Source organism: Gavia stellata, chromosome 18 (genome assembly GCF_030936135.1).
Source record: "Gavia stellata isolate bGavSte3 chromosome 18, bGavSte3.hap2, whole genome shotgun sequence".
Classification (NCBI taxonomy): Eukaryota; Metazoa; Chordata; class Aves; order Gaviiformes; family Gaviidae; genus Gavia; species Gavia stellata.
In genome coordinates, this window is record NC_082611.1 from 1827586 (window position 1) to 1853873 (window position 26288).

General features: G+C 52.6%; 2 protein-coding genes across 3 annotated transcripts in view; one reads left to right on the forward strand and one right to left on the reverse strand.

The window, feature by feature from the left end:
* Window positions 1–14579, forward strand: part of PKD1 (polycystin 1, transient receptor potential channel interacting) — a 97960-nt gene extending 83381 nt beyond the window's left edge. The window contains exons 30-46 of the mRNA XM_059826485.1: window positions 126–252; window positions 1712–1828; window positions 2183–2232; window positions 2418–2620; window positions 3242–3347; window positions 4068–4186; window positions 5307–5509; window positions 5857–6051; window positions 6849–6988; window positions 8090–8217; window positions 8594–8762; window positions 9487–9612; window positions 9781–9955; window positions 10593–10880; window positions 11350–11484; window positions 11829–12143; window positions 12566–14579. Coding sequence (XP_059682468.1) covers window positions 126–252; window positions 1712–1828; window positions 2183–2232; window positions 2418–2620; window positions 3242–3347; window positions 4068–4186; window positions 5307–5509; window positions 5857–6051; window positions 6849–6988; window positions 8090–8217; window positions 8594–8762; window positions 9487–9612; window positions 9781–9955; window positions 10593–10880; window positions 11350–11484; window positions 11829–12143; window positions 12566–13192 — 3223 coding nt within the window. The 3' untranslated portion in view covers window positions 13193–14579. The remainder of the gene's footprint in view (window positions 1–125; window positions 253–1711; window positions 1829–2182; window positions 2233–2417; window positions 2621–3241; window positions 3348–4067; window positions 4187–5306; window positions 5510–5856; window positions 6052–6848; window positions 6989–8089; window positions 8218–8593; window positions 8763–9486; window positions 9613–9780; window positions 9956–10592; window positions 10881–11349; window positions 11485–11828; window positions 12144–12565) is intronic.
* A 3524-nt stretch (window positions 14580–18103) lies between these two features.
* Window positions 18104–26288, reverse strand: part of TSC2 (TSC complex subunit 2) — a 33450-nt gene continuing 25265 nt past the window's right edge. For both annotated transcript variants that reach the window (XM_059826315.1, XM_059826314.1), the window contains 10 exons: window positions 25997–26157; window positions 25134–25636; window positions 24221–24296; window positions 23217–23303; window positions 22792–22978; window positions 21527–21666; window positions 21235–21313; window positions 20437–20528; window positions 20048–20146; window positions 18104–19678 (listed from right to left, as the gene is read on the reverse strand). In XM_059826315.1, the coding sequence (XP_059682298.1) occupies window positions 19511–19678; window positions 20048–20146; window positions 20437–20528; window positions 21235–21313; window positions 21527–21666; window positions 22792–22978; window positions 23217–23303; window positions 24221–24296; window positions 25134–25636; window positions 25997–26157 (1592 nt within the window). In that variant the 3' untranslated portion in view covers window positions 18104–19510. The remainder of the gene's footprint in view (window positions 19679–20047; window positions 20147–20436; window positions 20529–21234; window positions 21314–21526; window positions 21667–22791; window positions 22979–23216; window positions 23304–24220; window positions 24297–25133; window positions 25637–25996; window positions 26158–26288) is intronic.

Consider the following 26288-nt stretch of genomic DNA (forward strand, 5'->3'; position numbering starts at 1 on the left):
CCCATGCCCATTTCTTTGCACATCTGACATGCCAGGTTGTGCAATTTTGTCTCACTCCTTGCTTAACTGGCACCCCCAAGTGCTCCTGCTAACACCAGTCTCCGATCTCTCTTGATTTTCTCCAGCAATGGGGCTGTTTCCAACCTGATCCCTGTTAATGTGGACACGGTGGCTGTTGGTCTGGTGTCCAGCGTGGTGGTCTACCCTCTCTACCTGGTCATTTTATTTCTCTTCCGGATGGCTCGTGGCAAGGTAATGAGGAGAAGTAGTTGCAGGCTGCCCAGATGGGTGTGATGCCACCAGATTTGCTCATCTGAGGCTAGATTCTGCCCTTCGTGGTACTGTTACAGAACATCTCAAGACACAAGGTCAAAAACAAGTGAAAAAGAATGGAAAGAACGTGAAGAAGATACTTCATAACAAATGCCCCTGTTATTTAGACATATTACAGATAAAAACTGTCTCCAGTAACTCTCCACTAACTAGCAATAACGATTAATGCAAGGACAAATTTTAGAAAAACAGAACAGAGTGCCAAAATAGTGCCCTGAGGTTAACCTGCCTCATTATAATCTCATTGTAATGTTAAAAACCACACCTCCTAGTTAGAAAAGCCCCCAACCCAAATAAGCCCCCTACTCTCTGGGCGTGCGTAGTAAATTAAAAGAGAACTGTATCTTTAAGACGAAGTAAGAAGAGTGTTAACCAGTAGTTAATTTAGGGGTAGGACCAGTAGGCGTAACTAACTTTGTTAACTGTTTTAAATACCTGTCATGATTTTAACCGGGTGTGCACGTTAGGAGGCGAAATCCCCCATGCACCCAGCGCTGCGATAAACCAACGTCAGCTTTCTAAACTAGCATTTGGTTTGGAGAGTTTTCTTCGTTACGATTTTTGGTAACAGTACATCACTTCTCCAGCTGGTCTCTGCACTTCCCCAGTTGTGCCTGCACCGTGGCCAGAGCCCTGCCCTGAGCAAGCCTCTGATCCCGCTTGAGCTGGGAGCAGCCCCTGCCCTCAGAGGGACAGATCGCTGCCTGGATTCTGACAATGCCCAGACAGAGACCGAAAGGACAGATTTTAAAAGCTTTTTAGGCACTTACTCCCTCTTGATTTCGGTATGTGATAGGTACCCACATGCCGTTTAAAAGTATGACCCTTTGCTGCTTCGGCAGGAGCTTGAGAGATGCTCAGTGGAGCATTGCTAATGAAATGCCTACCCTGGGTACAAATTCAGCTGTCTGAGCAGAGCTGTGGTTAGGCAGCTGTGAAAGGATTAGCTGGGGATTTAATGACTAGTTAGACACAATTAGCAGCCCCATTAAGTACTGCAGCCAGCTGCTCAGTGACTGATGAGCAGCAAATGTGTGTGATATTTCTTGTTCCTGTAAGCACTCCCTGCTATGCAGGAGGTTGCAAACTCATGTGGCTTCCTGGGAACTTAGACCTGGGACAGTCTAGATGACACTGGCCTGTGGTACATGGGGGTACAAGTGCCCAAGGTGCCTGGGAGGCAGTGGAGGATGCGCATGTGCCTGTTCTCAGCTCCGCTGGGCAGGCCTGGGATCCCCCAGCCCTGCCTGCACAAGTGTGGAGCTCCCCAGCAGAGTAGGGAGCTGACAGGAGCCGCTGAGCAGCAGGGCTCTGAGCCACCGTGACATTGTCACCTCCATCCCTCCCTTTTCTGCTCAAGCCTTCCTGTCTCCTGCAGGTCACCATCAACCACACCCTGACTCACTCAGACCAGCAGTCCTTGGAGATCGACAACTACCTGGACTCCTCGATCCTCGACAGCTCCTTCCCCACCTTCCCTGGGCTCCGGGCAGAGGTAACCTGCTTCCCACCCAAAAGCTGGGCAGGCTGCACGGGTCTGTGTGCTGCCCTGCACGGACACAGTGTCTGTCCACAGCTGTCAAGGCCAGAACTGATGCACTCAAGTGCCTCTGGCAAATACCAGTGAGCACAAGCTGTCTCCAGCTACTGCTCTGTGTCTGTGAGCGTGGATCTTCCCAGCGTGCCTGGGCGTTCTCTCTGGAGGACAGCAGGCTCCTGGAGGTGTGGACCCAGGGCTAATAGCAGCTCAGGCTCCAGGTTTCCAGTGACTCCTGATGTTAACAACCTGCTGTTTTAACGATGCACAAACCAGTGTCATGTGCCTGAAATGCCTCTGCTTCCTCCACAGGCTTTCTCTGAGCAAACCAAAACAGATCTGTTCTTGGAGGACTCCAAAAGGTAAGCAAGTTTCTGGGGACAGAGCAAGTAGGAGTTTAGTGTAGTTTTCTGCTTTGGTAGACTGAGGTTGTGCTCCCACAGCTCTTTCCCTTCTAGACAGTCCTATGCACTAGTGCAGCTGCTTTTCTCATGCTTTCCATTCCCCATACATACCTGATTGCACCCATTCCTCTGTTTTCCTGCAGCCTCGTGCGGTGGCCCTCCAGCGAGGCCCTGCTCAGCTGGCCAGACCTCCTCAGCGACCCCTCCATCATGGGCAACACCATCCAGAAGCTGAAGAGAGGCCGGGCCAGCCGCCACCTTGGACTTGAGGCCCCGTTGGCAACTGAGGAGGACAGCTTGTCACTTGGCGTTCACCAGGGACAGCCTCGGTATTTCTCTGCCTCAGGTGGGTGTGTGAGTAGCATTGCTCTGTGCCAGGGTCTGAATGCCCCAGGGAAGTGCAGGAGGAGCAGTCTGGTCCCTGGGAGCCCTGGCTCAGCTCTGGAGAAGACAGAATAGCAGAGCCTGCTGCCATCACCGCTGGCTTCAATTTGAAGGGCAGAGGAGGAGGGTCTTATTTTCTTAATGGGGATTTCAGTCTGGGAAAGCAGAAGTCCTGATGTGGATCAGTTTGAAGCGAGCGGTCAGCACACTGCTGGCAGACTGGGAGCAAGGACAGATGTGTTCCCATGGGATCTGAATGTTGCAAGCAACCAGTGCTTCTTCACTGGTTGCAAGGCTACAGTATCTCTGAACCTTTGTAAATGGCTGGAGAAGAAGAACTTGGCCTCCTATAGCAGCAGTTTCATGCCAGGCTCTGCAGCCAAGCTGGGGATAGGCAGGAGCTAGAAGACAGGGAGGAGGGGAGGGCTGTCCCGTGAAGAAGAACCCCACAGCTATGTGTACTCTGGCCCCCTTCCTCCCCAGCTCCACAAATGTGGCTGAGCCTGAGCAGTGCAGAACCACCCTGGTGCGGTGCTGGGTGCTGTGCTCCTGCCAAAGCTGTTTGCACGCTTTCTTTCCCCAGATGAGGATCTGATCCGGCAGATCCTGGCAGATGGAGCTAGCGGGATCTCCCACTCCCAGGACCTCGGGCCGTACATGAGGGCTGAAACAGATCTCATCTCAGGCCTGTAAGTATTTGGGGAGCAGAGTTCCCCAATGAGTCAGTGCCTCCGGTCCCTTGCCCTCCCACCCAGCTCTGCAGCGGCTGGTGTTGCGCCAGCCAGCCCTGCTGCACCCAGCCCCGCTGCACCCAGCCCCAGTGAACTGAGCTGGGTTTTGAGACATTACAGATGCCTGTGACACCCTTGTCACAAGTCATTATGTTCTTGCTGGCCGTGATTCCTGCAGTCCCCACAGCCAGAGAGCTCCGGGAGGGCACTGCCACCCTTCCAGGAGCCACCTGGAACATCCCCTTAAAGCCCCAGCTGAGGATGGGTCTCCAGAGCTTTGCGGACTGCTGGCAAAGTGCTGGGATGCGGGTTCGCTTCATGGCACTGACAGGAGGGAGAAGGGTGGTTGAATGTCTGTTGGGTTACTGTGCCCAGAGCACCCTGCTTTGGGACCCTGACCACCACCCAGCCGGGCTGGCAGCTCACCGCTGGGTAGCCAGTGCAAAGCGGCAGATCAAGGGAGGGGAAAGACTTTCAGCCCTCGTCCACGAGACGCAGAGCAGAGCGTCTGCCTGCCTTGGCAGCCTGGGCCTGCTGCTCTAGGATGAAGTGCTGCAAACTGGTCCGAGGCTGCTGCACTGGTGTTAGCCCTGGAGCTCAGTCTGCCTCGGTGCCAGCCTGCTTACCGCAGAGCCAGCAGTGGCATGGCTCACCAATATCACCCCTTTGCCTCGGCAGGTCCAGCGTGTTCGGGGAGAAGGTGGAGACTGTCGTGATGCAGAAGCTGAACGACAAAGGCCAGAGCATGGCAGCTCCTCCCAGGGAAGTGAGCAGATCAGCCAAGTCGACATGGACAGGTACCAGGGCTGCAGGGCTGTGCCAGCATCAGGGCAGGGAGGGTGGGGATGTGCAGGAAGAGGGCCCTCGCCCTCAGCAGCACTTGGGAGGCACAGGCTGGTAAATAGAAAAGGAGCCTTAGGAAAGGCTGCTCCCCTGCTTGGGACGTATTTGCTATTTCCTGCCAGCTTTTCTTGGAGCCTGAATCCCAGTAAGCCCTGGGCCACCACTTGTGCTGTGCCAGTCCCTACCGTGCACCCTAGGGAAGCTCTGCTCCCTGCACCCCTCTGCAGCCATCAGTCCCTTTATCCATCCAGGCTGGGAGAGCGAGAGTCTCTGTACATAACCAGAGGGGAAAGGGAGTCAAATGCCAAGGGAAGTTCAAATCAACAAACGAAGCAAAGAAGAGAAGAGACACTTCCTACTTGGGTCATGCAACACAACAGCCGGCCAGCTGGGCTTGCACAAGGCAGGGAGCAAGCTGTCGGGCCCCGCAAGGTCTGAGGGGTGACAAGCGCCTGGGTGCCCTGCAGAGCAGCTCAGCATCAGTTCTCTTAGCCTGAGCTCTTGGCTTCCTGAGGCACAGCCTCCCTGGGGTAGGCTGCAGCATGGAAAATTGGACACAGCAGCAATCCCCTTGGGTCTGTTAAAATCCATCATTTCGTCTTGGTTGATGAATGGTTATAGTATCTTTATGTAGGCATTGATTTGCATGGGTGGGTGAAAGAAGCTGTGCCGAGCGAGCCCCGGGGCAGGGTGGCTTGGCAGTCTGAAGGCAGCCAGAGCAACAAGTCTGTGTGGCTTTTTGTGGGTCTGACAGCAGCACCTCCAGCCAGGCTGGGCAAGCCCAGTGTCCTGGGGCTCTGAGAGAAAGTAGGGAACCCATACCCAAATCAGGATCCCATCTTCTCCTGCCCACCCTGTTGTCTGCAGATGGGAGTCTGCTCTTCCGAGGCTGGCTGTGTTTCAGTGTGCTGTCCGTGTTGCTGCTTAGTGGGAGATGTTTGGGATAATCCCTCCAAACTCACCCAGGACCGGTGGCGAGCTCTCTGCTGGGATGAGTGGTTCGCACAGCCCTTCCTGTGCCCATTGGGACCCTTCTGCAGTAACGTTTGTGCTTGTTTTCCCTCCTCCTTCCAGTTGCAGACCAAACGTTCAGGAAGCGCTTGCTGCCACCCTGGTGTTCCTATCTGGCTCATGGTATCAGTCTCCTCCTCTTCGCCACCTCCACGGGGGTCTCTGTGTGGATCGGGGTGGGTTTTTCCTCCAGTGTTGCCCTCATGTGGCTCATCTCAGGGATATTCAGCTTTCTGGCATCCTTCTTGGTCTGGGAGCCCCTGAAGGTAAGGATAACATGAGTACACAAGCACGTATCTCTACATGTGTATGTATTAGCTGTAATTAACATCTTGTCCAGATACTAATCGAGTCATACTGGACACTGCGTGGATTGACTTCTCTATCCCATCTTCGTATCCCTGCAGGAGGGGAAGGATGTGGCCACCAGCAGCAGTAGGAGGGGCAGGGCTGGTGGCAATTTGTTTAGAGGTCATTTAGGTGCTCCAAGATAATGCTCAGCAGCTGTGCTGTGCTCGCTGTCTGTGCTGAAGGGCCCACAGGAGCTGCTGCCTGCGGCGGTTCTGGTGGCGCAGCTCTTTCTGCAGGCTCACGACACTGCTTGTCTCCCCAGGTTCTGCTGGAAGCCCTCTATTTCTCACTGGTGGCCAAGCGCTTGCACCCAGAGGAAGATGATACCTTGGTGGAGCATCCGTTTGTTGAGCATGTTTCTGAGAAGATCAGCAAAGTCCGGCCCCCACAGGGGTTTGCCCTTTTCCAGGCCAAGGAGGAGGCCAGGAAGGTCAAACTGCTGCACAGGATGCTGAAGGTAAGACATCTCCTGCTGCCTAGGGCAGAGGCAGAGCACTGGCTCTGGGAGCTGTGATACAGCCTTGTGTGGGTCCTCCCAATCCAGCTGTCATCTCCGGAGCTAGTAGGTGCATGTCTCTAGTTTCTGCCTCAGTTTCCCCATCTGTAAAAGACTGGCAGTGACATTCATCGTCTATGTGAAGCTCTGAGATCTGAGGTGGCTGGAAAGCAGAACCATAAGGGGGTTGATTTGGAGCAGCTGGTGTGTTTGACCCCATAACTCAGGTGTTTGAGCTTAGGGCAAGGTTTGCAGTGTGGAGTAGACACCAGAAAGTTCACCAGAAAGTTCCTTAGTTAACTCTTGTGAAACATGCAACTCCCCATCTAGGAGCAGAAGTTCCAATCTCTTTGTAGCTCATTCAGTACTAATTCTCCACACTTGTGCTGGGAATACACAGCTGCTTTAATGGAGTCAAGTTACTTTTAACTGATTTCCCTTTAAAGGATGGAAACCCCCATAACTATCATGTAAGCCGAGCTGCCAGCGTATAGGAGCTCGTACAGGGAGGTTGTACAATGCATATCAGCTGAAACATGTGGTGCTGGGCTGGCTGCTTTGAACAAAGAATATTGCTATGGTGATCTGGGTTTTATTTTAAGCTGCTTCCCATACAGAAGAAGAAAGAACAGCATGCTCTGGGTGCTGATCCTGCCGCACGGCAGGCAGCAGTCAGTGGAAAGCACTGATTTGCTGCAGGACTGGGAACCAACCCCCCGGTGCTTGGGTCCAATCCCTTTCTACTCTCTGCTTGCCAGAATTTCCTCATCTACATGATGTTCTTGTTGGTGATCCTGCTTACCAACTACGGAGACGCCTCCCGCAACAGCAGGGCCTTCCTTTTGCAGAGCTCCATCAAGCAGCAGTTGGGCAGCAACGAATTCCTCCGCATCAAGAGGTAACTGCGAGGGCCCTGGGGATGGGGAGGAACAAGATACTGCTTTATAGCAGAGAAACTGTGCAGGGCTGCAGTGAGGAGTCAGGGAGCAGAGTGGGGCTGGCTGTTGGGCTCGTGCTCCACAGTCGCTCCCCTAAGAGGTTCTCAACTTACGGGGAGCGCTGGTGCCTCTGTGGAGCTGGGCACTCGGACACGAGCACAGCGTGGCAGTGAGCAGGTCCCTTTTTATCACCATGGTTCTGCTTCTCCCCTGCAGAACCAAGGGGCCTGGGGGGGGTTGAGAGCTTTAATGTCTTTGAATTTAGTTATTTCCTCAGTGGGAAGGGACTGTGTGAATTACAGATGTTTATCTTTCTGTATCTGGTCTAAAGAACACAAGTTTGCTCTGTCTCCAAAATTTACAACTGTTAAGGTTTAGCCATAAACAGGGTCATGAGAACCAAAAATAGCATCTCGTATAAATACAGAGTCCTTCCCTTCCTCGCTCTGCACATATGGTTTAACTAGATTAAATTTTCCCAGCTGAGTTTCCACACCACTGCAAACTCCGGCAGCCCAGACCGGCATCGGAACGACTGCTTGGGATTAACAGCGTCTTTGTACCCATCTCACTACAGAGTCCTTGATTCTTCTGTGCGGATAGGCGTGGCTGGTCCGTGCCACGCGAAGCCCCAGAAACTTTGATTCACCACAATGTGAATCAGAAATTATTCCAGTGAACTCAGTGGAGTTTCTGGGGTGAAAGTGGTGTAAACGGGGAGAGCAGAGCAGAATCTGGTCCTAAATATCATCTCTTTTCCACCGTGCTGCCACAGACCCACTGGTCTGATCCTCATCCAGGTGCTGAGTGGATTCAATCACCTTTAGGTCTTGCATGTCAGATAACCATTGCCCTGACCCCAGCCCAGCTCTTGGAATGGGGGGAAATGCTGCCTCTGCCTGCTAGCCCAGCACCCGGGAGGGGAGCAGCCCAGGTTAGCTCGCCAAAACTCAGTCCCCCCCTCCAGGTGACACACAGATGGTCGTGGGTGGGACATGCAGAGACTGCCCTAGCCGAGCTGCCCCGGGAGCTCTGCCTCTCACGCCTTTTTCCCGTTGCAGGTCAGATCAGTTCTGGCTCTGGATGTCGCAGGTCTTCCTCCCTTACCTCTACAACAACCGGTCGGGTCAGGAGAGCTACAGCACCACGCTGGGGACAGCCCGGCTGCGCCAGCTCAGGCTGCAGGAAGGTAGGTGGGCAAGGGCCCATGGCTCTGCTGTCACGGGGTGGGTGGTGACATTCCTGGAGGGATGAAATGGCTGGGTCTGGATGCAGCTGGGGCTGAACGAAGCAAGGCAGAGGTTACAGAGGCAGTTTTTCTTTGCAGCCTGTATATTTGTGTGCCTCTGGCTCTGCTCCTGTAGAGGTGAACAGGTGCAATCGATCCCGGGGATTTACACTAAAGAGAGGGGTTGACTTGATTTCTGGAGGTGTGACTAAGGATGTGGAGGTGGAGGGGGCTTGGGAAGAAGGGAGATGCTGAGTGTGAAAGCTCAGCTGTGTGCCCCAGTGCTGTTTGGCTGTGTTGGGCTCCCCACGGGATGACAGTGTTGGTCTCATTCCAGCCGAGTGCCAGCGCAGTGCCCAACACATCCTCCATAGTGTGGGCACGACTGCCAGGAGGACCTGCACCGACTCGCACAGGTTCTCTACCGCTGACTACGCAGCTGGCTGGGAAAGGGCGGCTGTGAACGTGACGGCTGCATGGTCCTACTCGCCACCTGACCTGATTGGGTAAGGAGCTGCCCAGCCTGCACCTACACCCCCTGCTCCGTCTGCCAAAGGCATTGCATCTTTCTGGCTGATGCGGTGCCCAGGGCGGATCCCAGCCCTCGCCTCAGTGAGGCCGACTGCAGCCCCCGAGCCTGGCAAAGTCCGAATAAACACAGAAATGCCAAACGCCTTCCCTGAACACACCCACACTGGCAGTGTGAATGGTGGGAGGCATGTAGCTGCCGCTCACCCAGCTTCCCTGGAGATGTGCATGTCACCTTGAGCTGTCTGAATGGCAGTGTAGTGCTGTTCCCAGGGGCAGAGGGTTCAACTCTCCAGCTTCAAGGGCAGAGACAAGCTGCAGAACAAGGTAACCCAGCCACCCACAGAGACCACAGAGCAGCACTAGCTTTCTGTTACAAGTGGGTTATTGGCCTTTACCAGCATACTGGACATTAACTCACTGTTGGTTTCTGCTCTGGTTTGTTCCTGGATGCATATTCATTGAAGTCTGGGGCACCACAGGGCTTGGGGCTGTTCTGAGGTTGGGAACACTGAGATGGTTCAATGCAATTCTGTAATTTGTCTTGTGAAATAAATAATGAGGCAGCTGTTGCCTTTGGATGTGCAGTGTAGGGGTCAGGGTCTGCATCTGCACGCTTGCTCCTGGCCTGCCACGTAGGAGAGAATACCAGTGGCTGCTTTGTCCTCCATCTCTCACCCCGTGGCTCCTCTTCCTCTGCAGGGTCTGGTACTGGGGTTACATCTCTTTCTACGACAGTAGCGGTTATGTCCAGGAGCTGGGGGCTTCGCTAGAGGAAAGCAGAGCTCAGCTGAATTTCCTTCAGCAGCACACTTGGATCGACAACATGTAAGTGTGGTGGGGCAAAGAAAATGCTGTGCTGTCACCCAGGTTTTTAAGGGATGCTGCTGGGGTGTCACGGGGGGGAAAAGGACCTATGAGCCTACAAAACAGTGGCACCAAAGCCCAGGGTCGGTGTTGACCCAGAGCCCTGAGCTGCTCTTCTCCCCTCCACAGGAGCCGGGCAGTCTTTGTGGAGCTGATGCAGTACAACCCCAGCGTGGACCTGCACGCTGCCATCACTCTCCAGCTGGAGTTCCTGGGGGCCGGCCAGGCCATTGCTGCGGTCACCATCAGCCCCTTCCCGCTGCTGCGGCTCAGTGGGGGTGTCACGCTGCAGCTTCTCATGATGGTCAGTGTGTTACTTCCCCTCCATGCTCTTCTTCCCTCTCGGTCAGTGCACAGAGGGCTCTGGGGACCCATCGCCTGGGCTCCTGGAAGGGCAGCGTTGGTCACTGTGGACTAAAGCTCCCCTGCCTGAGGCCACTCGTCCCCATGCCTGTCACCACTCCGCTTCCAGGCCTGGATAGCACACAGGGAACCACGCTGGCACCACTGAGGGGAAGGAGATTCCTCCTGTCTGGCAGCATTTGTTGGTCTAGTCTCAGCCTTTTTGCTTCCTTGAACTCACGCCTGTCACTGTGGAAACTTGAGGCTTTTGTTCTTCTGTCCTCAGTGGGGACATCAGCCAGCTGAGCCATGTCCCCAGAGACCCTGCCTGGGCCCTCTTCCCCTGGGCACTGCCACCCTGCCACAAGTGCCTTGGACGTGGTTTGGGGAGCTTCACTGCAGGGCAGGAGGGAGCGGGGCACGGAGGGCGCGAGGAAGGTGCTGAAGGACACAGGGGTGTGCTCCAGCTGTAGGCTGGCAGAACTCAGCCTGGTACATGGGGCTTTTGCTGTCCTGGGGTGCTGCAGGGTCCCCCGGTGCAGCACAGCAGTCAAGCGTTGCCCTCTCCTTCCCTGGGAACCTCTCCATTCCTCCCCCAGGTCTTCCTCATGATGTTTGTGGTCTACTTCGTGGTGTCCGAGTCGCTGTCCATCAAGAGGGAAGGCAGAGCCTACTTCACCCTGTGGGGCAGCTACGGCCAGTGGGTCTTCATCCTCCTCACCACTTGTACCGTGGTGGTGCACCTCAGCCAGGCCACCCTTGCTGACCAGCAGTGGCTCAAGTACCTCAACAACCGCAAGGGTTTCACCAACTTCTACCAGGTGGCCTTTCTCAACACCGTCTTCAGCACCTTGGCTGCGTCCCTCCTCTTCCTCCTGACTGTGCAGGTATGGAGAGGGGTGGGTGGGAGCAGCACGTGGGCAGGGATGTGCTTTGGTCCTCCTGTGCCAGCTTGTCGTCGGAGCACAGTCCCATGGCAGGGGTAGCAAAGGGCACTGAAGTGAAACCAAGTGCAGCACTGTGGTCCTGCCATGCCAGGCACTGACCAGATGCGACGGGGCTGCTCCCCCATCCAGACTCTCCTGCAGGACAGAGGTGGTGGGCAGCAATGCCACGTGCGTCTCTGCTGTAGCACTTTGGGTCTCTAAAGCCTCTGGGCCCTCAGTTCCCTTGGGGAATTCAGCCTAGTGTGGCTGATGGGATGATTTTGTCTGCAAGGAGCCCCTTGACTAGGATGTCCTCTGTTCTGCCAGACTTGCAGAGATGTTTGAAAGACCCTTCCCTGGGCTTGAAGGATGTCACAGCAGCCTCTGTGATGGGCCCGTCTTGTAACACCATCCTCTCTCTTGGTCCTAGGCTGCCCAGCAGCTGCGTTTCGTCAGGCAGTGGTCTGTCTTTGGGAAGACCTTTCAGAAGTCTGCGAAGGAGCTGACCGCTGCGGGGCTGGCGTTCACCGTCCTCATCCTGGCCTACGCTCAGCTCGGCTTCCTGGTAACTGCCTGCTGTCCCCGCCTCGCCTTGCAGAGTGGCTGGTTGTCAGCAAGCGCTGCCCAGGGTCGTGTTGTTCCTCGTCCCTCACCACGCCACGACTGTGAGCAAAGCCCGGCGGGCCCTCTGGGTGCTCCAATGCCCAGCCCGCGCAGGGTGCTCTTGCCTGCCACAGGCCAGGGGGCTTTGGCCTGGGGCTGTGTCTGTGGTCTGTCCCTGTCACAGCCGATTTGTGGGCCGCTTTTCAGGGCTGATGCTTTCTAAGAAGGGGTAGTGAGTATTGGGAGTCAAGGGGATTTTTTTGCCACTGATCCCTTCTCATTACGCCTCCGATGTCCCCTTTGCAGCTCTTCTCCTCCTCCTCGGAGTCCTTCCGCAGTGTCGGCAGCAGCCTCCTGCTGCTCTTTGCCATGCTGCGGGGCAGCGTGAACCTCCGCCCCTGCCTGCCTGAGTCCTCAGGCCTCTACTACCTGTTCTGCACCAGCTACATTATCCTGGAGGTGTGGATCGTGCTGAGGCTGTTCACCGTGGTGCTTATCTACAGCTACCGGGAAATGCACTTCGAGCTGTACCGCCCTGCCTTCGAGCCTCAGGACTATGAGATGGTGGAGCTCTTTGTGCGCAGGCTGAAAATGTGGATGGGCTTCAGCAAAGCCAAGGAGGTGAGTGCAGCCTGGGAGACTCTGTGGAGAAGGGGCCCCGAAGCAGGCTGTAGGCTGCAGACCTTTGCAGACAATCGCCATCCACCATCCTCAGCCTTCCTTTGCCTCTGGCTACTTCCCGTTGCTGTTCACCGTCAGGTTCCTCTGGCAGGTGAGGGCTGGAGCCACGGCCATTCCTGGAGGCCCAAGAGCTGGGTTAGTGGTGCAGCGTTGTAGGGGCATCTGCTGCCAGTTCTCAGGCCCACAGTTCCACGTGTTTTTATCCAGGATCTGTCCCCAGGTCCGTGCCATGGCCTGGCCCACCAGGAATGGCTGGGAGCGGCCCTGGGGCTGTTTGGAGCGGGACAAAGTGCCACAGCACAGCGTTCCCACTTACCAGCTCCTGAAATAACTCTGCCCCCTGCACCCCTCTTCTCTTCCAGTTCCGGCACAAGGTGAGGTTCGAGGGGATGGAGCCGCTGCCATCCCGAGACTCCAGTGACTCCAAGTCCTTTCGGGGACCCACTCCCAGCGCTGCCTCCGACAGCTCCAGGGCCTCCACCTCCTCCAGCCAGCTGGACGGGCTGAGCCTCGTGCTGAGCACCCGGGACAGCCTGGAAGTGGACGCTGACATCCAGCGCCTCCTTTCCCTCTTTGAGATGCTGCTTGCCCAATTTGACCGGGTCAACCAGGTGACGGAGGACGTGTACCGCATCGAGCACCAGCTGGAGGGCTCTCAGAGCCGCCGCTCCAGGAGGAGGTACACCCAGATGTCGGAGGATGTCCTGAGCAGGTACTGTGCTGGCAGCACAGAGCAGGGGCCCTCACCCGAGATCTCCTCCGACACGGACCTGCAGCCCCCGCGGGATGCCCCACTGTCCCCCTGCTCTCCTGCCGCCCCAGCGGGGAGCAGGGGCTCTGTGCCCAGCCGGCTCCTTCGAGCTAGCAGAGGCATCAGCGTGGCGGCTTCTGTGCTGCCCCCACACAAACCCTACGCCACGGTAGCTCCGGCGGTGAAGAAGAAACGGCCCCTCCGGGCCAAGAACAGGGTGCACCCCACTGTCAAGTAACAGGCGCCGTGCTGGGCATCGCGGGGAGCAATGCCCTTGGAGGGCAGGGAGCGCCTGGGAAGGGGTTTGCGAAGGGTGGGCTGTGCCTGCCGTGCAGACCTGGAGCCAAGGAGCTGCTGCTTCTGATAGCTCCCGCCGCGGCGGCTGTGCCTGCCGGGGCGCGCGGGGCTGCTGCCTGCAACGTGGCTGGCACAGCCGCCGTCCTCCACGGACCTGCCCGGCCCCGGCAGATGTGCTGACCTCCCCGCTGGTGGTTTCCAGCACTAAGGGCTGGGTGGAGAAGGCTGAGCCTTTCCCTCGGGGACAACTGGGGAAGGCTGTGCGGGGTACGGTCAGCGTGCAGAAAATCCCTGTTAGGGTAGGACAGTATTAAAAAGTCATTTCTTTTGTTAAATCTGCAAACAGCCTGCATACGGCGACTGTCACAAGGACACTTTACTGGGGACTGGCACAGGGTGACCGGTACAAAGCTCACCTCCCTTCCCTGCTGGCTGTGCCGGGTGGGAAGGGGGAGAGGAGAGCCCCAGGCCTTGAAGGTTTGAACAGAGTCTTGGATTTTTGTTGACCAGACACACTGTGGAGGAAAGCTACAGGTTTCGAGAAGATATTTAACCCATCTTTTTTTTAAGCATAAATATATATATAGGTATAGATAAATGATATCTAAACCCAGATCAGTTAATTTCCAGTATTGGCTACTTTTATCCTCCAGAAATTGGTACTATTATTTGTATTTAAAGAAACCCAATATTTAAGACAAGTGCCATTGCAAGCTGCAGCGAGCTGCCAGCCCTGCCGCCCGGCCAGGCTCGGAGGGATAATGAGCAGCAGCTCAGCCTGAGGGCAGTGGAGCCCTCAGGTTGCTTTCAGCCGTCTCTGAGCGTGGGGTTGCCAACGTGCTGGCTTCGCTGCGGTCCCCCACCCACCCCCTGCCCGCCAGTGCTCGCTCGCTCCCCCCGCAATGGCCCACGGGGCGCGGGCGCTGCTGGCTGCTTGGCTTTTCTACTCCAAGGAATGTATTGACGTAAGTATATGTAATTTTTTTGTTTGTTTGTTTACTTGTGCGTATGTACTGCCCAGCACTTTAAACAATGCTTTCCTCGGCTAACAATGACACATGCAATCTAACAAGAACGGGATAATATATCACAAAAGCAGTATTTTTTTGTTTGTTTAAATCATAAACTGAAATGGGCAAGCGCTGATGAAGCGAACGCAGCCCCCAGCACGCCCCAGCCTGAGGCAGCCGTGCCGGTACCTCCTGGCATCTCCCCTCTCCGACAGGCACAAAGGTGGGGGGAGGCAGGTGAAGCCCTAACAGTGTTTGTGGGGGTCCCTCCAGCCCTGGCACCCCGCAGCTCCCCGGGGCCTCGCCGTGTGCTGGGCTACAGCTGGCCTGTGCTCGCCGTGCCCGGCCGGGGAGGGGCTGTGCCGCGGGGCACCCCCCTGCTCGCAGCGCCAGGGTGCTGAGCAGCAGCTGAAGCCTCCCCAGGGCCTGCGTTTGCTTCATCATCACCATTTCACGTTATGTATATTGTAAGTAATTTATATGTTTGGGTTTTTTTTTTTAAAATGTATATATTTTTGTATGTTTGCTATATTTTCATAGCATCGGTAATGTGTTTGAAACGTGTAGATAGGAGACAGAATACTATTGTCAGAGTTATTTAAAGGATGTATTAAGTGCTTCTTCCTGGGAATGTCCCGTGTATATAAAGTATTAGGTGTCTGTGTGCATGTGGTGCGTGTGCTCTCCTCCCAGCTGAGCTTCGGCCGGGCTGGCTCTGGGCCAGTCGCTGCAGGTGGAGCGGAGTGTGGCGGGGGGAAGCCCCGCAGTGCAGGAGTTGGCGTGCTCCCAGAACCTGCTCCATGCTTTGGAGACGTGAGAGGGCTGAAGGGAAGCCTTTGGCAGCGAGATGGGGCGGGTGGAGCTGCAGGGGAGTGTGCCTCTTGCTCTGATGCTGGTGGTCCTGGAAGCATCCTCCCGTGTCTCTGGTGGGGAGACCTTTCCGGGCAGAGAGGGGTGGTCTTCTTGGACACTTCCATTGCTAATCACAACACCTCCCCAGTCTCCCCATCCAGCTCCCAGCACTTCTGCCTCACTGTGTTAAGATGCTTTTAGAAACGACTTCACCCCGGCTCTCCACGTGCTTCCTTGGCTCCAGGCGCCTGGCCACGTCCCTTGTGGGCGACTGAAGGAGGACAGGGGGTGCTCTTTGTGATGGCTTTGGGACTGGTGTGAGTTACCTTTGAAAAACTCAGTTGATGGGAAGGACAGATGCTGTGGAAAGGTTGCAGAAGGATGCGGGCAGGAGAAAACAAGTGTGCTGTAGCTTGAAGATCACTTAAAGTGAGACAGTGGTTGGTCACTGTAGAGGTGGTTGGAAGAGCAGATTGCATGGAGGGAAGTAGAGTGCAGAGGGGAGAAAAACTAATCCTAGTAACCATGAAGCTTTCGTAATGGGAAGGCAAGGCAGGTAGAAAAGGTGATGACAGAGAAGTGCCTGGAGTTCAGTAGCAGTACTTGGAGCTGGGGGACTCCAGCTCGGGGGCAGCAGGTGCCTGGAGTGGGTAGAGGCAGCAGTGAGGGCCACAGAGCCCAGGGCTGGGGCCCCATGCTGGCTTACGCGCTGACCTTAGTAAGCCTTGTGCACTGTGCAGAAGTGATTTGTTGCTCCTTTTACAAACAGCTCCACCTTCCCCAGAACTCTTCTGGTCTCTAAAACTGGTTTTCAAGCCAGAGATTTAACACTATTGGCCCTGTAGTTTTTGGTTCCTTTTCCTTAGCCAAGCAGCGCAGCCACCGGGCTCAACTCTGGTAGATGTCTGTGACTTACTCTTGGTGACAGGTACAGTGACAGGTACAGACCCTGGGTGGAACGCGGGAACTCTGTTCTGCTTCTGTCCTTAAAGCCAAAGTTTCTGACTCTCTGGCTATGCCAGTGAAAAGTGAAAAGGCAGTGGAGAAGTGTTCAGTTGCATAAACAGCAGCTAACCCACAAAGACAGAAGCAAGTCACTCATCTTCTAACGCTGCCGAGTAAGCATGCAGGAACTTTTTGGCCAGCAGAGAGGTGGAAAAAGGAGTTACTGTAGGAGAGTGCACTCACGGGCATGTGCTGCTGCATGGGCCACCAGGCCTTACTCTCTTCTGGGTTCTTACGTGGGAGATCTAAGCACAACTGCACCAGAACCGCCACTTTTACACTCCAGCTCTGCACCTGGCTGCACCCATCCATCCCTTTCCTGCTGCAGCAGAGCATTGTGCGCAGATCCAGCCATCCCTGAGGGCCATGCGGGAGGGTCCAGTGAGTAAAATGAACCAAGCAGGTCTTGGAAATCTTCAGGAGCCATGAAGTTCAGTTTAAGATCCACCGTTCAGGTCTCAGTCCCTCCCCACACCCCTGGCTTGAGTACGCTCATTTAAAAGAGGTTGTTACTAAGAGTGAAGCACAGGAAGGAGCGACAGCGGCCAGAGGCAGGGGCGAGCAGGGACCTGGCTGCTCGAACAGCCTTTAATAAGCTAAGGGGAGGCGAGCGGGCAAGGACGCTCCCCAAGTGAAGCGTCAGGCTTTTTGTTCCCAAGTGCCTGTTTCTGACCAAGCTTGCTCTGCGTGTGTGTGTGTGAGTGTGACTTGATGTGTGTGACTTACCAAGTGCTTCTTCTAATCAAAGAGGAGCAGGAACAGGATAAGACAACTGCCTTACTTCTTTCCTTCACTGAAGTACGGAGAGCAGCTCTGGAACCCCCAGTTGTTCCCTGAAAAGCCAAACGCCTCCGCGAGGGCCCATGCGCACGGTGGGCACCGCTGACAGCTTTCAAGCAATCGCAGTTCTCATCGCAGCATTTATTTGTACAAACCATAGCAACACTCACAGGGTTCCTTCACTGTCCCAGCTAAGGTACCGCGTATACATGCACTTAGCTGCAGCCAGTTACTAGTCATGGAGTTATACCCTCCACAGCAACAAACTTGACTTGCAGCCCTAGCCCATAACTACTCCTGAATGTATATTTCTGTGTTTGTAGTCACCCCAGAGATGGTTTCTTATTTATTAAGTCTCACAAAGATGCAACAGTATCAAGCTGCTTAAATAAAAACCCCCTATCCATTAGTTTAAAAGGGAGAGGGAGGGACTTATATAAGTGCTTTTTTTTTAAAAAAAAAAAGAACAGCTGATTATGACCAATATGCCAACTGTTACTGTCTGGTCAGAATTTCACTGCAAACAAAAATAGCGTATTTTGTAACTGTGGGGATGTTTCTTAAAAAATGACAAGGTCAAATAAAAGATGACTGCTACAACCTGGCTCTGGCGTTTTTGTTATGCTCACTCCAGCCCGCTCGCCGCTACCAGCATGAGCTTAGCAAAGGCACAGGGGACAAAGCAGCGTTAGTCTGGAGACACTCCTCCCCACCCCATTGTCATTCACTTTGTGACCAGAATTTTAATTCAGGTCTCCTGCACAATACAAGACACTTTCTTAAATCAGCCACCTATTAGGGCAGCTCTGGGCCGTGATTAACGCCATCAGCTTGTCAGTGAAGGCTCTGCGGTCAGCGTAAAGGAGGCTCAACTGAGGCAGAGTACGGCCCAAGGGCTCGCTCGGCCCCAGGCTGCCACTGCACAAACGCCTGCGAGGGCAAGCGAGCGGCTCTGGCTTGCCTGCAGTGGGAAATGCCGACAGATGAGCCTCCCGCTGCAGAGGTTACCTGAAGCTGAACCAGAGGGAATATCCCCAGTACAGGGACTGGATCATGGGCAGGTACCGCACTGTGTCCAGCACTCGGAGGTGGGGCCGGTGGTTACTGAAATACGAGTGATACGGATCGGAAAACTGGAAGGGGAAAGGAGGAGGGAATTTAGATTACTATGAAATACAATTTGAGTCTTCCCAGGCCAGCAAGAACCCACTGACCATATGAATATTTTATTTCCTTTACGACTTATAAACACTCAAAACACAACATACACTTAGAGTTCCCAACCAGCCCTGCACAAGTAAGTAGCATGGCTTTTGTCCCCTCGCCTGTCACTTCACCATTCTGTGTGCAGATTGCACTTGTCTTCATCTCCATTGCAAGGGCGCTGCTGTTACCCGTTACCAAAAAGCCACGCTTCCCATTTACTGACAAAGCAGGAGATAAAAGTACTCACAGTACAGTCCAGCTTACATGGTTTCTCCCAGTTTGGTAGTGTAGTGTCTTGACGACCATCTTACCACAAGATGGGCTACATAATCCCATTCCACCCGTACACGCGTGCACTGGAAGGACCGCTTGTGAACTGCTTCGACAGCCGAGGCCCCAGGAGGAGGGACTGTCACTAGGCCTTAGTGCAACAGGCAAAACTCATTCAGAGATGATGCCCCAAGACATGTCACAGTCGTTCAAAAAGAGATTTACCGGGTGCACAGAGAAGACAAGAGTTACCCCCAGCATCACTGCAACCGGTGGAAATTCTGCAGCTGAACCCAGGAGCCAGGTCTGGCCTCTGGCTAAATCCTCGCAGTCAGGCCGGTGGGTCAGACTGTCCATCACAAGTGATCGTGGCCCAGCGCTCTGCTGTTCTGCTGCTCTGGCGAGGGGCACCCACCCCCCTGTTCCGTGTTACTTCTGGTAGCAAAATCATTTCTGCTGGATGAGGGAGGGTTCGCTGTGAATCTCTCAAAATGGAGACAAAGCCTTGGGAATTTAAGCAGCATGGCTGGCAGGTCACTTGAGAACCCAAATTAACTCTTACCAGAGCTGGCAGCAGAACAAGCCTGAGAGCCTGAAGAGTTCAAGTGCTGAGAGGCACCGAGGCCTGGAGAAGAGCCGGGATTCCAGGGTGCTTAGAATAGTGACTGGATTTTCAGTACTTCATATTTCATTCCCAATAAAGTCGTCAAAATTCCCACAATTCCTGCACCTTCCAACTACGTGATGAACTGCAGAATGTCATACTTTGTCTGCTTCCATCAGACGCTGGTGTGGAAGGAGTCCAAAGAAAGGTTCTGCAAGCAAGTTCCCATCAGAGATGGAAGCCCTGAAATAGCTCAAACCAAATAAAAACAAACCTGGTGGAGTTGGTCCTCTCTTGGAGCATCTGTTGGGGATACAGCGTCCTCATCAGGCAACAATGGGAGGCTGAGACAGCGAAACATTCAAGCCTGCCGGTACAGCTCAGTGCCAAGTCCGCATGCAAGTGGTGCAGCCACACTGCGCCTGCCAAACCCTCCTCCTCTCTGTCCATGCAGCCGCACAGAGTCAGCATGCAGGTAAAACGCTTTCGCTGCCTCATCCCTCCCAGAACAGACACACCAAGCCGCTGGGATCTACACGAACTCTGTGAAGTCGTCCACCGAGGAGATGAGACGCTTCCTCTGTCCAGTCTCGTAGGTGGATGGAGGGTCCTGAGGGATCTGGGGAGGGGGCTTTGTCGGAGCAGATGGATGCATCTGCAGGGGAAGGCCAGGAGTCTGGTACTGGGTTTCTTCACGTAGCTGAAAGTCAAATGGGAACAGATGAGCTCCATTCTCTCTGAAACTCCTTTCACTCTCCCTTTGGGCAGGGCAGGACAGGTTACTCAGGACAGCTTGTCCTACCATCCCTAGCACGGTGCCACGTGGGTGCAGCTCTGTGTCCAGATATTAGGGTTCCCAAACCCCTTGCCGCCAGGGAAGCTGTTGGAAGCTCGCAAGTCCAGACCTACATCGCTCCACTTGTCAATCCCACGAGAGCTGGATTCTAACCTTCATACACATATTCCTCTTCTTATTCAGCAAGTTTTGATAGCTGATTCTATGTGCCTTATTTGTAGTAAGACTCTAAGATAGAGCCCAGTTCTAAACACTTAGAACAGCTTTACTTACCCGGTGCCTTAGCCTCTTGATATGACGTAGCCTTGCAATCCATTTGGATGGGTAGGTGTCAGTAGGGTTTGATCGACTATGATGAACCTGGGAAGCCATCTAATTTGGGAAGGGTGGAGAGAAGCAGGGAAAGAGAGGAGGCGCATTAACATAACCACAACAATAAAATGCATAGAAAGTTTCAGTACAATTTGACAGCATCTGAAATACAGCTCTAAGTTATAACTGTTCACATGCTAACTCTGACTTAAAGGTTGACAGCAATAACTGAAGCAGAAAACTTATTTATTTGCTTTAGTAAGCCCTACTCTTTTCCTTGGAAGCTGGTGATGGACCAAGACACCAGCTGAAAGATGGAAGAAGGTCTCGGGGAGCTCACGGGTACTCACATTAGCGTGCAGGGCCATCTGACGGGCTACAAATGGCAGATTCTTATCAGAGATGATCTTAGCGACACTCGTGTCTACGAGACCCTCCATGTCTTTGTTTTAAAGGAAGAAGAAGAAAAAAAATCTTATAAGACAGTTCAGAACAAGCCAAAGGTTGCCAGTAACTAAACAGGTAATATAAACCTGTGGAATTGCATCACAGAATCTCAGAAGTTCCCATCGAGCTCTACAGCTCCAACTGTAACAGAACTTGCACTGCAACTTAACACAACTGGCTCGCAAATTCCGACTGCTCTGTAAAGGTTTGAGGAGAGCCTGCCGGGTTCATTATCACATGAACCAATGTGAGCGAAAACCACCCCAGAAGTGCCCCTTCAATAAGAGGAAAGCAAACGGCCCTGCAGATCGCTGCACCAGCACTGCTGAACTCACACGGACCAGCTTCCAAGTATCAGGTCCTGCAGTGCTGGGAAGGACAGCAGAGGCCAAAGCCACAGGGACCTCCACCTCATATCTCCTCCGGTATTCCCAAGCAATTGTTGGAGGGACCTGCTCTACTCTGTTGGTGCTTTGTCTTAAGCTTGAAGATAGTACAAGTGGTACAACGGGAAGATACCTCTGATCTTGGGGAAGATACATGAACGGGACGTATCCAGACATAACTGGGCAGCAAACTGGTTTCATAGAGTTTCTCCTAGAAGTTTTTACTTTTGAAACACAAACACACTGCAAAGTGAAGGCAGTTGTTGCACCTCCAATACAGGAAAGACTGAGAACAAAGGCTGGAGGGATTCCTACCTTTCCGACACTGCAGCGTCACCAGGTTACAGTCATAGTCAAGTGGTGTGATGATAACGTGCACAAAATTGAACTGACCCTAATTAGAAAAGAATAAAATAGCCATGTGCATTTTACTGGCAGCCATCATGATTCCTATGAATGCCATAAACTAACATACGTGAACCCACCAAGGCAAATGACCTCCATTCATGGTCTCAACACTGTTTGCTGAGATAACACACATCAGATTAAGGTTTTACAAACAGCCACAAGCCTGTTTTATAACACACCCGTGAGTAAAATCTTGTACCTTTATTGTTCCCAGTTTAAAGTCTTCTCCAGAATCATTGTAAACGATAGAAACAAAATCATTCCCAAGGTGCCTCTTCTTGTCACAGCGATACTTATCCAAATCCTTTGTGGGCATCAGAGTAGCGATGTGGAAAATGGCTGAAGAAGAAACAGAAACATCCTTAGGCTGGCCTGGGAAAGCAGTGCTGCAAGCAGCAATGGTCAACATGCAGCAGTTGTCTGGAAGACAAAGTAGTACCAGCAGCACAATAATAAAAAAATGGAAGTTGTGCTCCCTCGATAGGTTTGTCCCCATTTGTGACAGCTGAATCCACTCCCGCTGGATTACTCCAATGGTACCTGGAGCATGGAGTGCAGTGGCCAGCAGAAAGGCAGCCTCTGAAAGCTCTGCTCTTGTCAGTTTTTAGGTACTGCCCTGCACAGTCTTCTCTAGCACCAGGCTCAGCAAACTGAATTAAGGACCTGGTTTTCAGCACGTGCCTGACGGATACTGGAAGAAGCCTTCTCACCAAGCTGGGGTAGCTAGCTATCTGTTCGTAGAAAATGAACGGGGGACTGCAGAAGTGCTCCTGGGTATTGTTTCTATGACCACAGTAGCATGGTGAGTAGAATCTGGTTTGAGGAGGAAGACTTAAACAGCTTAAACCAGGACTTCCCCTAATTGAGCTCTGCAGAGCACCAGGGCCCCAGCGAGTAGCCTGCAGCTGCTCCACTGACCAGGACTAAGTATGATGACTGGGATGCATGGAGCTGTATGAAAGAATTTGGGAAGTTCATCATAGCTGCTTGGATCCTGGATATCTGCACTGCTTGATGCTGCACGATCTGGGTAATGCTGCAGTTCAATTAGCAATGTAATGTAATGACAACCCTCCTGCTTTCAATACTGTTCTTCAGAGAAACGATTAGCAGAGTTTTGACATGCACACACTACCCTCAATCAACAGCCTTCAGAGCAGCTCAAGAACAAACAGCTTATTCTACAAACCTCTACACCAAACCATATCAACCCATAATAGAGCAGACTATTTGAAAAGTAAGTGGTGTGGGTTGTTTTTTTTTTTTTCTTAAATAAGGCAGGTATGCACCTCTTCCAAACTTTAACACACGGCTTGCAGAGATACCAGAGAGAGAATGGGAGGACAACAGAGCCCCAGGTAATCTTTACTACATCCCTGGAAAGGAAACAGTTTGCAGAAGGCAGGTCAGTCTTAAGATGAGAAGAAACCATACTTCCACTTCCAACTTCTGGAGCCACCTTACCTTGCATAATGTCATCGTGCCAACAGTAGGTAAACTGTCCATCCTCCCCACACACGTCCAGGCCACCAAGGTAAATTTTATCTGGCTGACAGTCTTTGAGCTCAATGAGCTTCCCTAACCCAGTCAGGAACTCCGTATAGCGATAGGATCCGTGTTCATTCGACAGAATTGCGATTTCATTGTTGCTCTAGGAAATAAGAACGTGGGAGTCCCACACTGAATGCTAAAAGCGCTCGATCAGCACGAGTGATTAGGTCATTACCCTCCTAGAAGGGCTTCACGCAGGCACTGATTTTTAGTGCAAGAAACTAGGGAAAAGCAAGGCTACTGCAGGAGCAGGACAAATCTCACAGCTGGAGTAGCGGTGCCTGGCCTTCTGTTGAGATGTAACCATTAAAGGATTAATGCATCTGCACACAACTCACCTGGCCTTCTCCAACGTAGAGCACTGCAATCTTGTGTGTGTCGTAAGAAGGAATTTGATCCAGGAGCTGCACCGATCTTTCAAACGTCTACAATCAAAACATCGGTCACACCTTTAAAAACTTACCTCCACACACCCACTGCCCTCCCTAAAACCCCTTCAGGACAATGACAGCAGAATGTAAGCACAGATTCCTGACCTTCACTCCTGTCTTCCTTGATGAATGCTGCCCTGCTCTGTTCTGCAAGGGCACAGTGCATCATCAGTCCAAGGTACAGAGCGGTGCTATACGGCATCTGTCACCACGCTTCCTTGGTTTTACACTTCAGATGAGATTAACCTGGCAAACTGCACGGGTGAGATGCACTTGCCATGACAAATTACATCATATCTTCATTTCAGCTCCAGGCATGAAAAATTATCATGTCTCTTGCTCTGAAGAAGATTTTTAGCACAAGGCATCACCTCGTCTCACCTAGGCTCCCTACTGCCTGACCACCCGAACCTAAAGTGAGGGGAAACTATCAGCAGCAGGTCTGTGGTGCTCGGTTCACAAGAACCCCATTCCAGCACTACTTCTCCAGGAAGTTTATGACTAATTTCTTGTATGACCACAGAAAGCTCCTTGGCCGCTCCCAATTATACAGAGGACTGACAGGTTTGTCCAGTGACATTCTGCCAATATCACCTAATGCTCAATTGTCATCCTGCACTCCTCCTACTAGCAAAAACCAAAACCCCACAAATCATCCTGCCTTCTGGCTGGCATTCTGAAACAGCACCAGCAAAATCTCCCAATATCTCAAATTCAATCCAGAGCCATGAAGCGGGGGCCACCAGGATTGGGGTACAGAAAATCTCCCATCTGTAGCACTGTTGGTAGGAAACACCTTTAAATCGCACCATCTGAGCTGGACATTCATTACTATAATTTATGTTCAAAAAAAGTAATGAGGTTAGAAAAATTAACCACAAGAATTTTAAATAAATATAATCCTTGCCTACCTCATTTGGCAACAAAAGGGGCTTGTTGTTTTCATCGCCAAAGAATGGGGAGTGGTACAACTGTAAGAACACAAAACTAAGGGAGAGAGGAGGGGAAAAAGTCCTATTACCATAAAAATTAAGTCAATTTTGATCTGTTGTATGTAAGAACATTATGTACAGAAGAAAAAGAGGAGCAATTAAAATGCTAACAGAGTATTACTCATCTTCTAGAGACACTTTAGGCACCTGGACTACCTGCAGTTTGTAATAGACCCCTGTCATAAAAAACAATGGTTATGTCAAGCAGCAGCAGCTGCACAAATTCCCTGTTCAAAAGGCAATCTTTACACAGAAGAAAGGAGTAGGGATGCACTCCTGCCTCACAGCTACGGGGGTTATTTCTAGGCTAGCAGATAAATGATTTTATAGACATTTGCATTTTACCTGCCCTCAGTAAGATGAAGATTGTCTCATAATGCAATTTTGGGCAACTACCAATATCTAAAGTTCAAAAAGCAACTATTATAACCCCTTCTTTCCCTTCTTCTTAGTATTTTGCGCATTATATTTCTTGAACTGCAAGACTACTAATTCATCCTGTTCACAGCAAAATTAACTCTAGGTCACCAGCGCTCAAGCCACACGTGCATTTGGACCCTAAATTGGGATAGATTAAGAACACGAAGAAACTATTTGTCTACTTCTTTCACCATTTAAGAGACCTGTTTCCTAAATGAGAAAGTTAATTTGGTGGCAGTGGGTTCAACATGTCTGTATCAGCTCCTGAAAACCCAGGTAATTAATCTTTCTTTTTCATCAGATACTGTTTTGTAGATCCCACAAAACCAGCAGACCACTTTGAACGAATCCAGCCATGGCTGCAGCAATTCCGAGCGCACCAGATAAGCTTCAGATAAGCCCCTCCACCCACCTTGGGTTTATTCCGGGTACTTTCTCAGCATTGGAGGCTGCTGTTCTGCTCTTGAAGGCATCTCTCTCGATCCTTTTTCCCCTCCTTGATGGAGCCGAGTCAGAGATGGTGTATCCTCGGGGCCGGTGCCCAGAGGGGGAGCGAGGCGAGGTGACAGGGCTGGTGCTATCCAATCCGCCTGACCCAGTCACTCTGGCGTCCTCCCCCTTGCCCAGCCAACTGCCCAGCCCTTCCCCTTCCAGGTTCCCAGACTGGGATTTTGATTTCACTTCTGTGCTCAGCCTCCTTGTTACTTCTCTGCCATTTGCGTCTTTGAGGACCTCCTGCAGTGTCTGTAGCTCAGGGGAAGAACTCGACTTGCTGAGCGGCTGGGATGGCTGGAAGGAAAGCTCCTCCAGTGTTCGGCCATCCTCTGATGGCAGGACTCTCCCGATGGGAATTCCACCCTCCACCAGGTCGTCTGACTTCAGAGATTTTTCTTCCTGGCTGGAGGTTGAGGAGGACTTAAAGAGGGAGAAACAGAGATAAACAGTTTTCCTGATATGCAAAATAACAGCTGACAACAGTAATGCTTGAGGCACCACTCCCTGACACTTCCAGTGAAAGATGAGCAGAAAGGTGCCAAGTACAAAGCGATGCAGATCGAGGACCCTGCATAAAACAGGTATTTACTGCTGCTGCTCTGCACGCAGTCCCTCACAACCCATCCAAACTCTCAATCATGACTGCATGTGCGTTTTGGTGTCATTAGTGAGCTCTTTCAGAGGGTGCCAAGGGGGACTCATCCGAGCACAGAGTTCTCCCGTGTGTCTAGAGATGGGGCTGTCATACAGGACAGAACTGGTTAACCTGTTTCTTCTTACCCTGCTGTAAGACTCCTGGGGTTTACCAAACCTTTCCTCGCTCAGGACTTGTTCAGAACACGAAGTCTCAATGTCCTCACTCTCTGGAGACTCAGCTGGTGACTCGGTTTCCTTTAGCTCCATTTCCAACGGGCTCCCTTCCTCCAGCACCACTGCTGATTCTATCGAGACACAAGGCAGAAGAACTGAAGTCTGTAGAGAGGCACAGACTGGCAGGCCCCCATCCTCTCCTCTCAAGTACCAGCCTTTTCCCTACGGGATTTCAATGGAAGGCCATAATGAATGAGTGCTC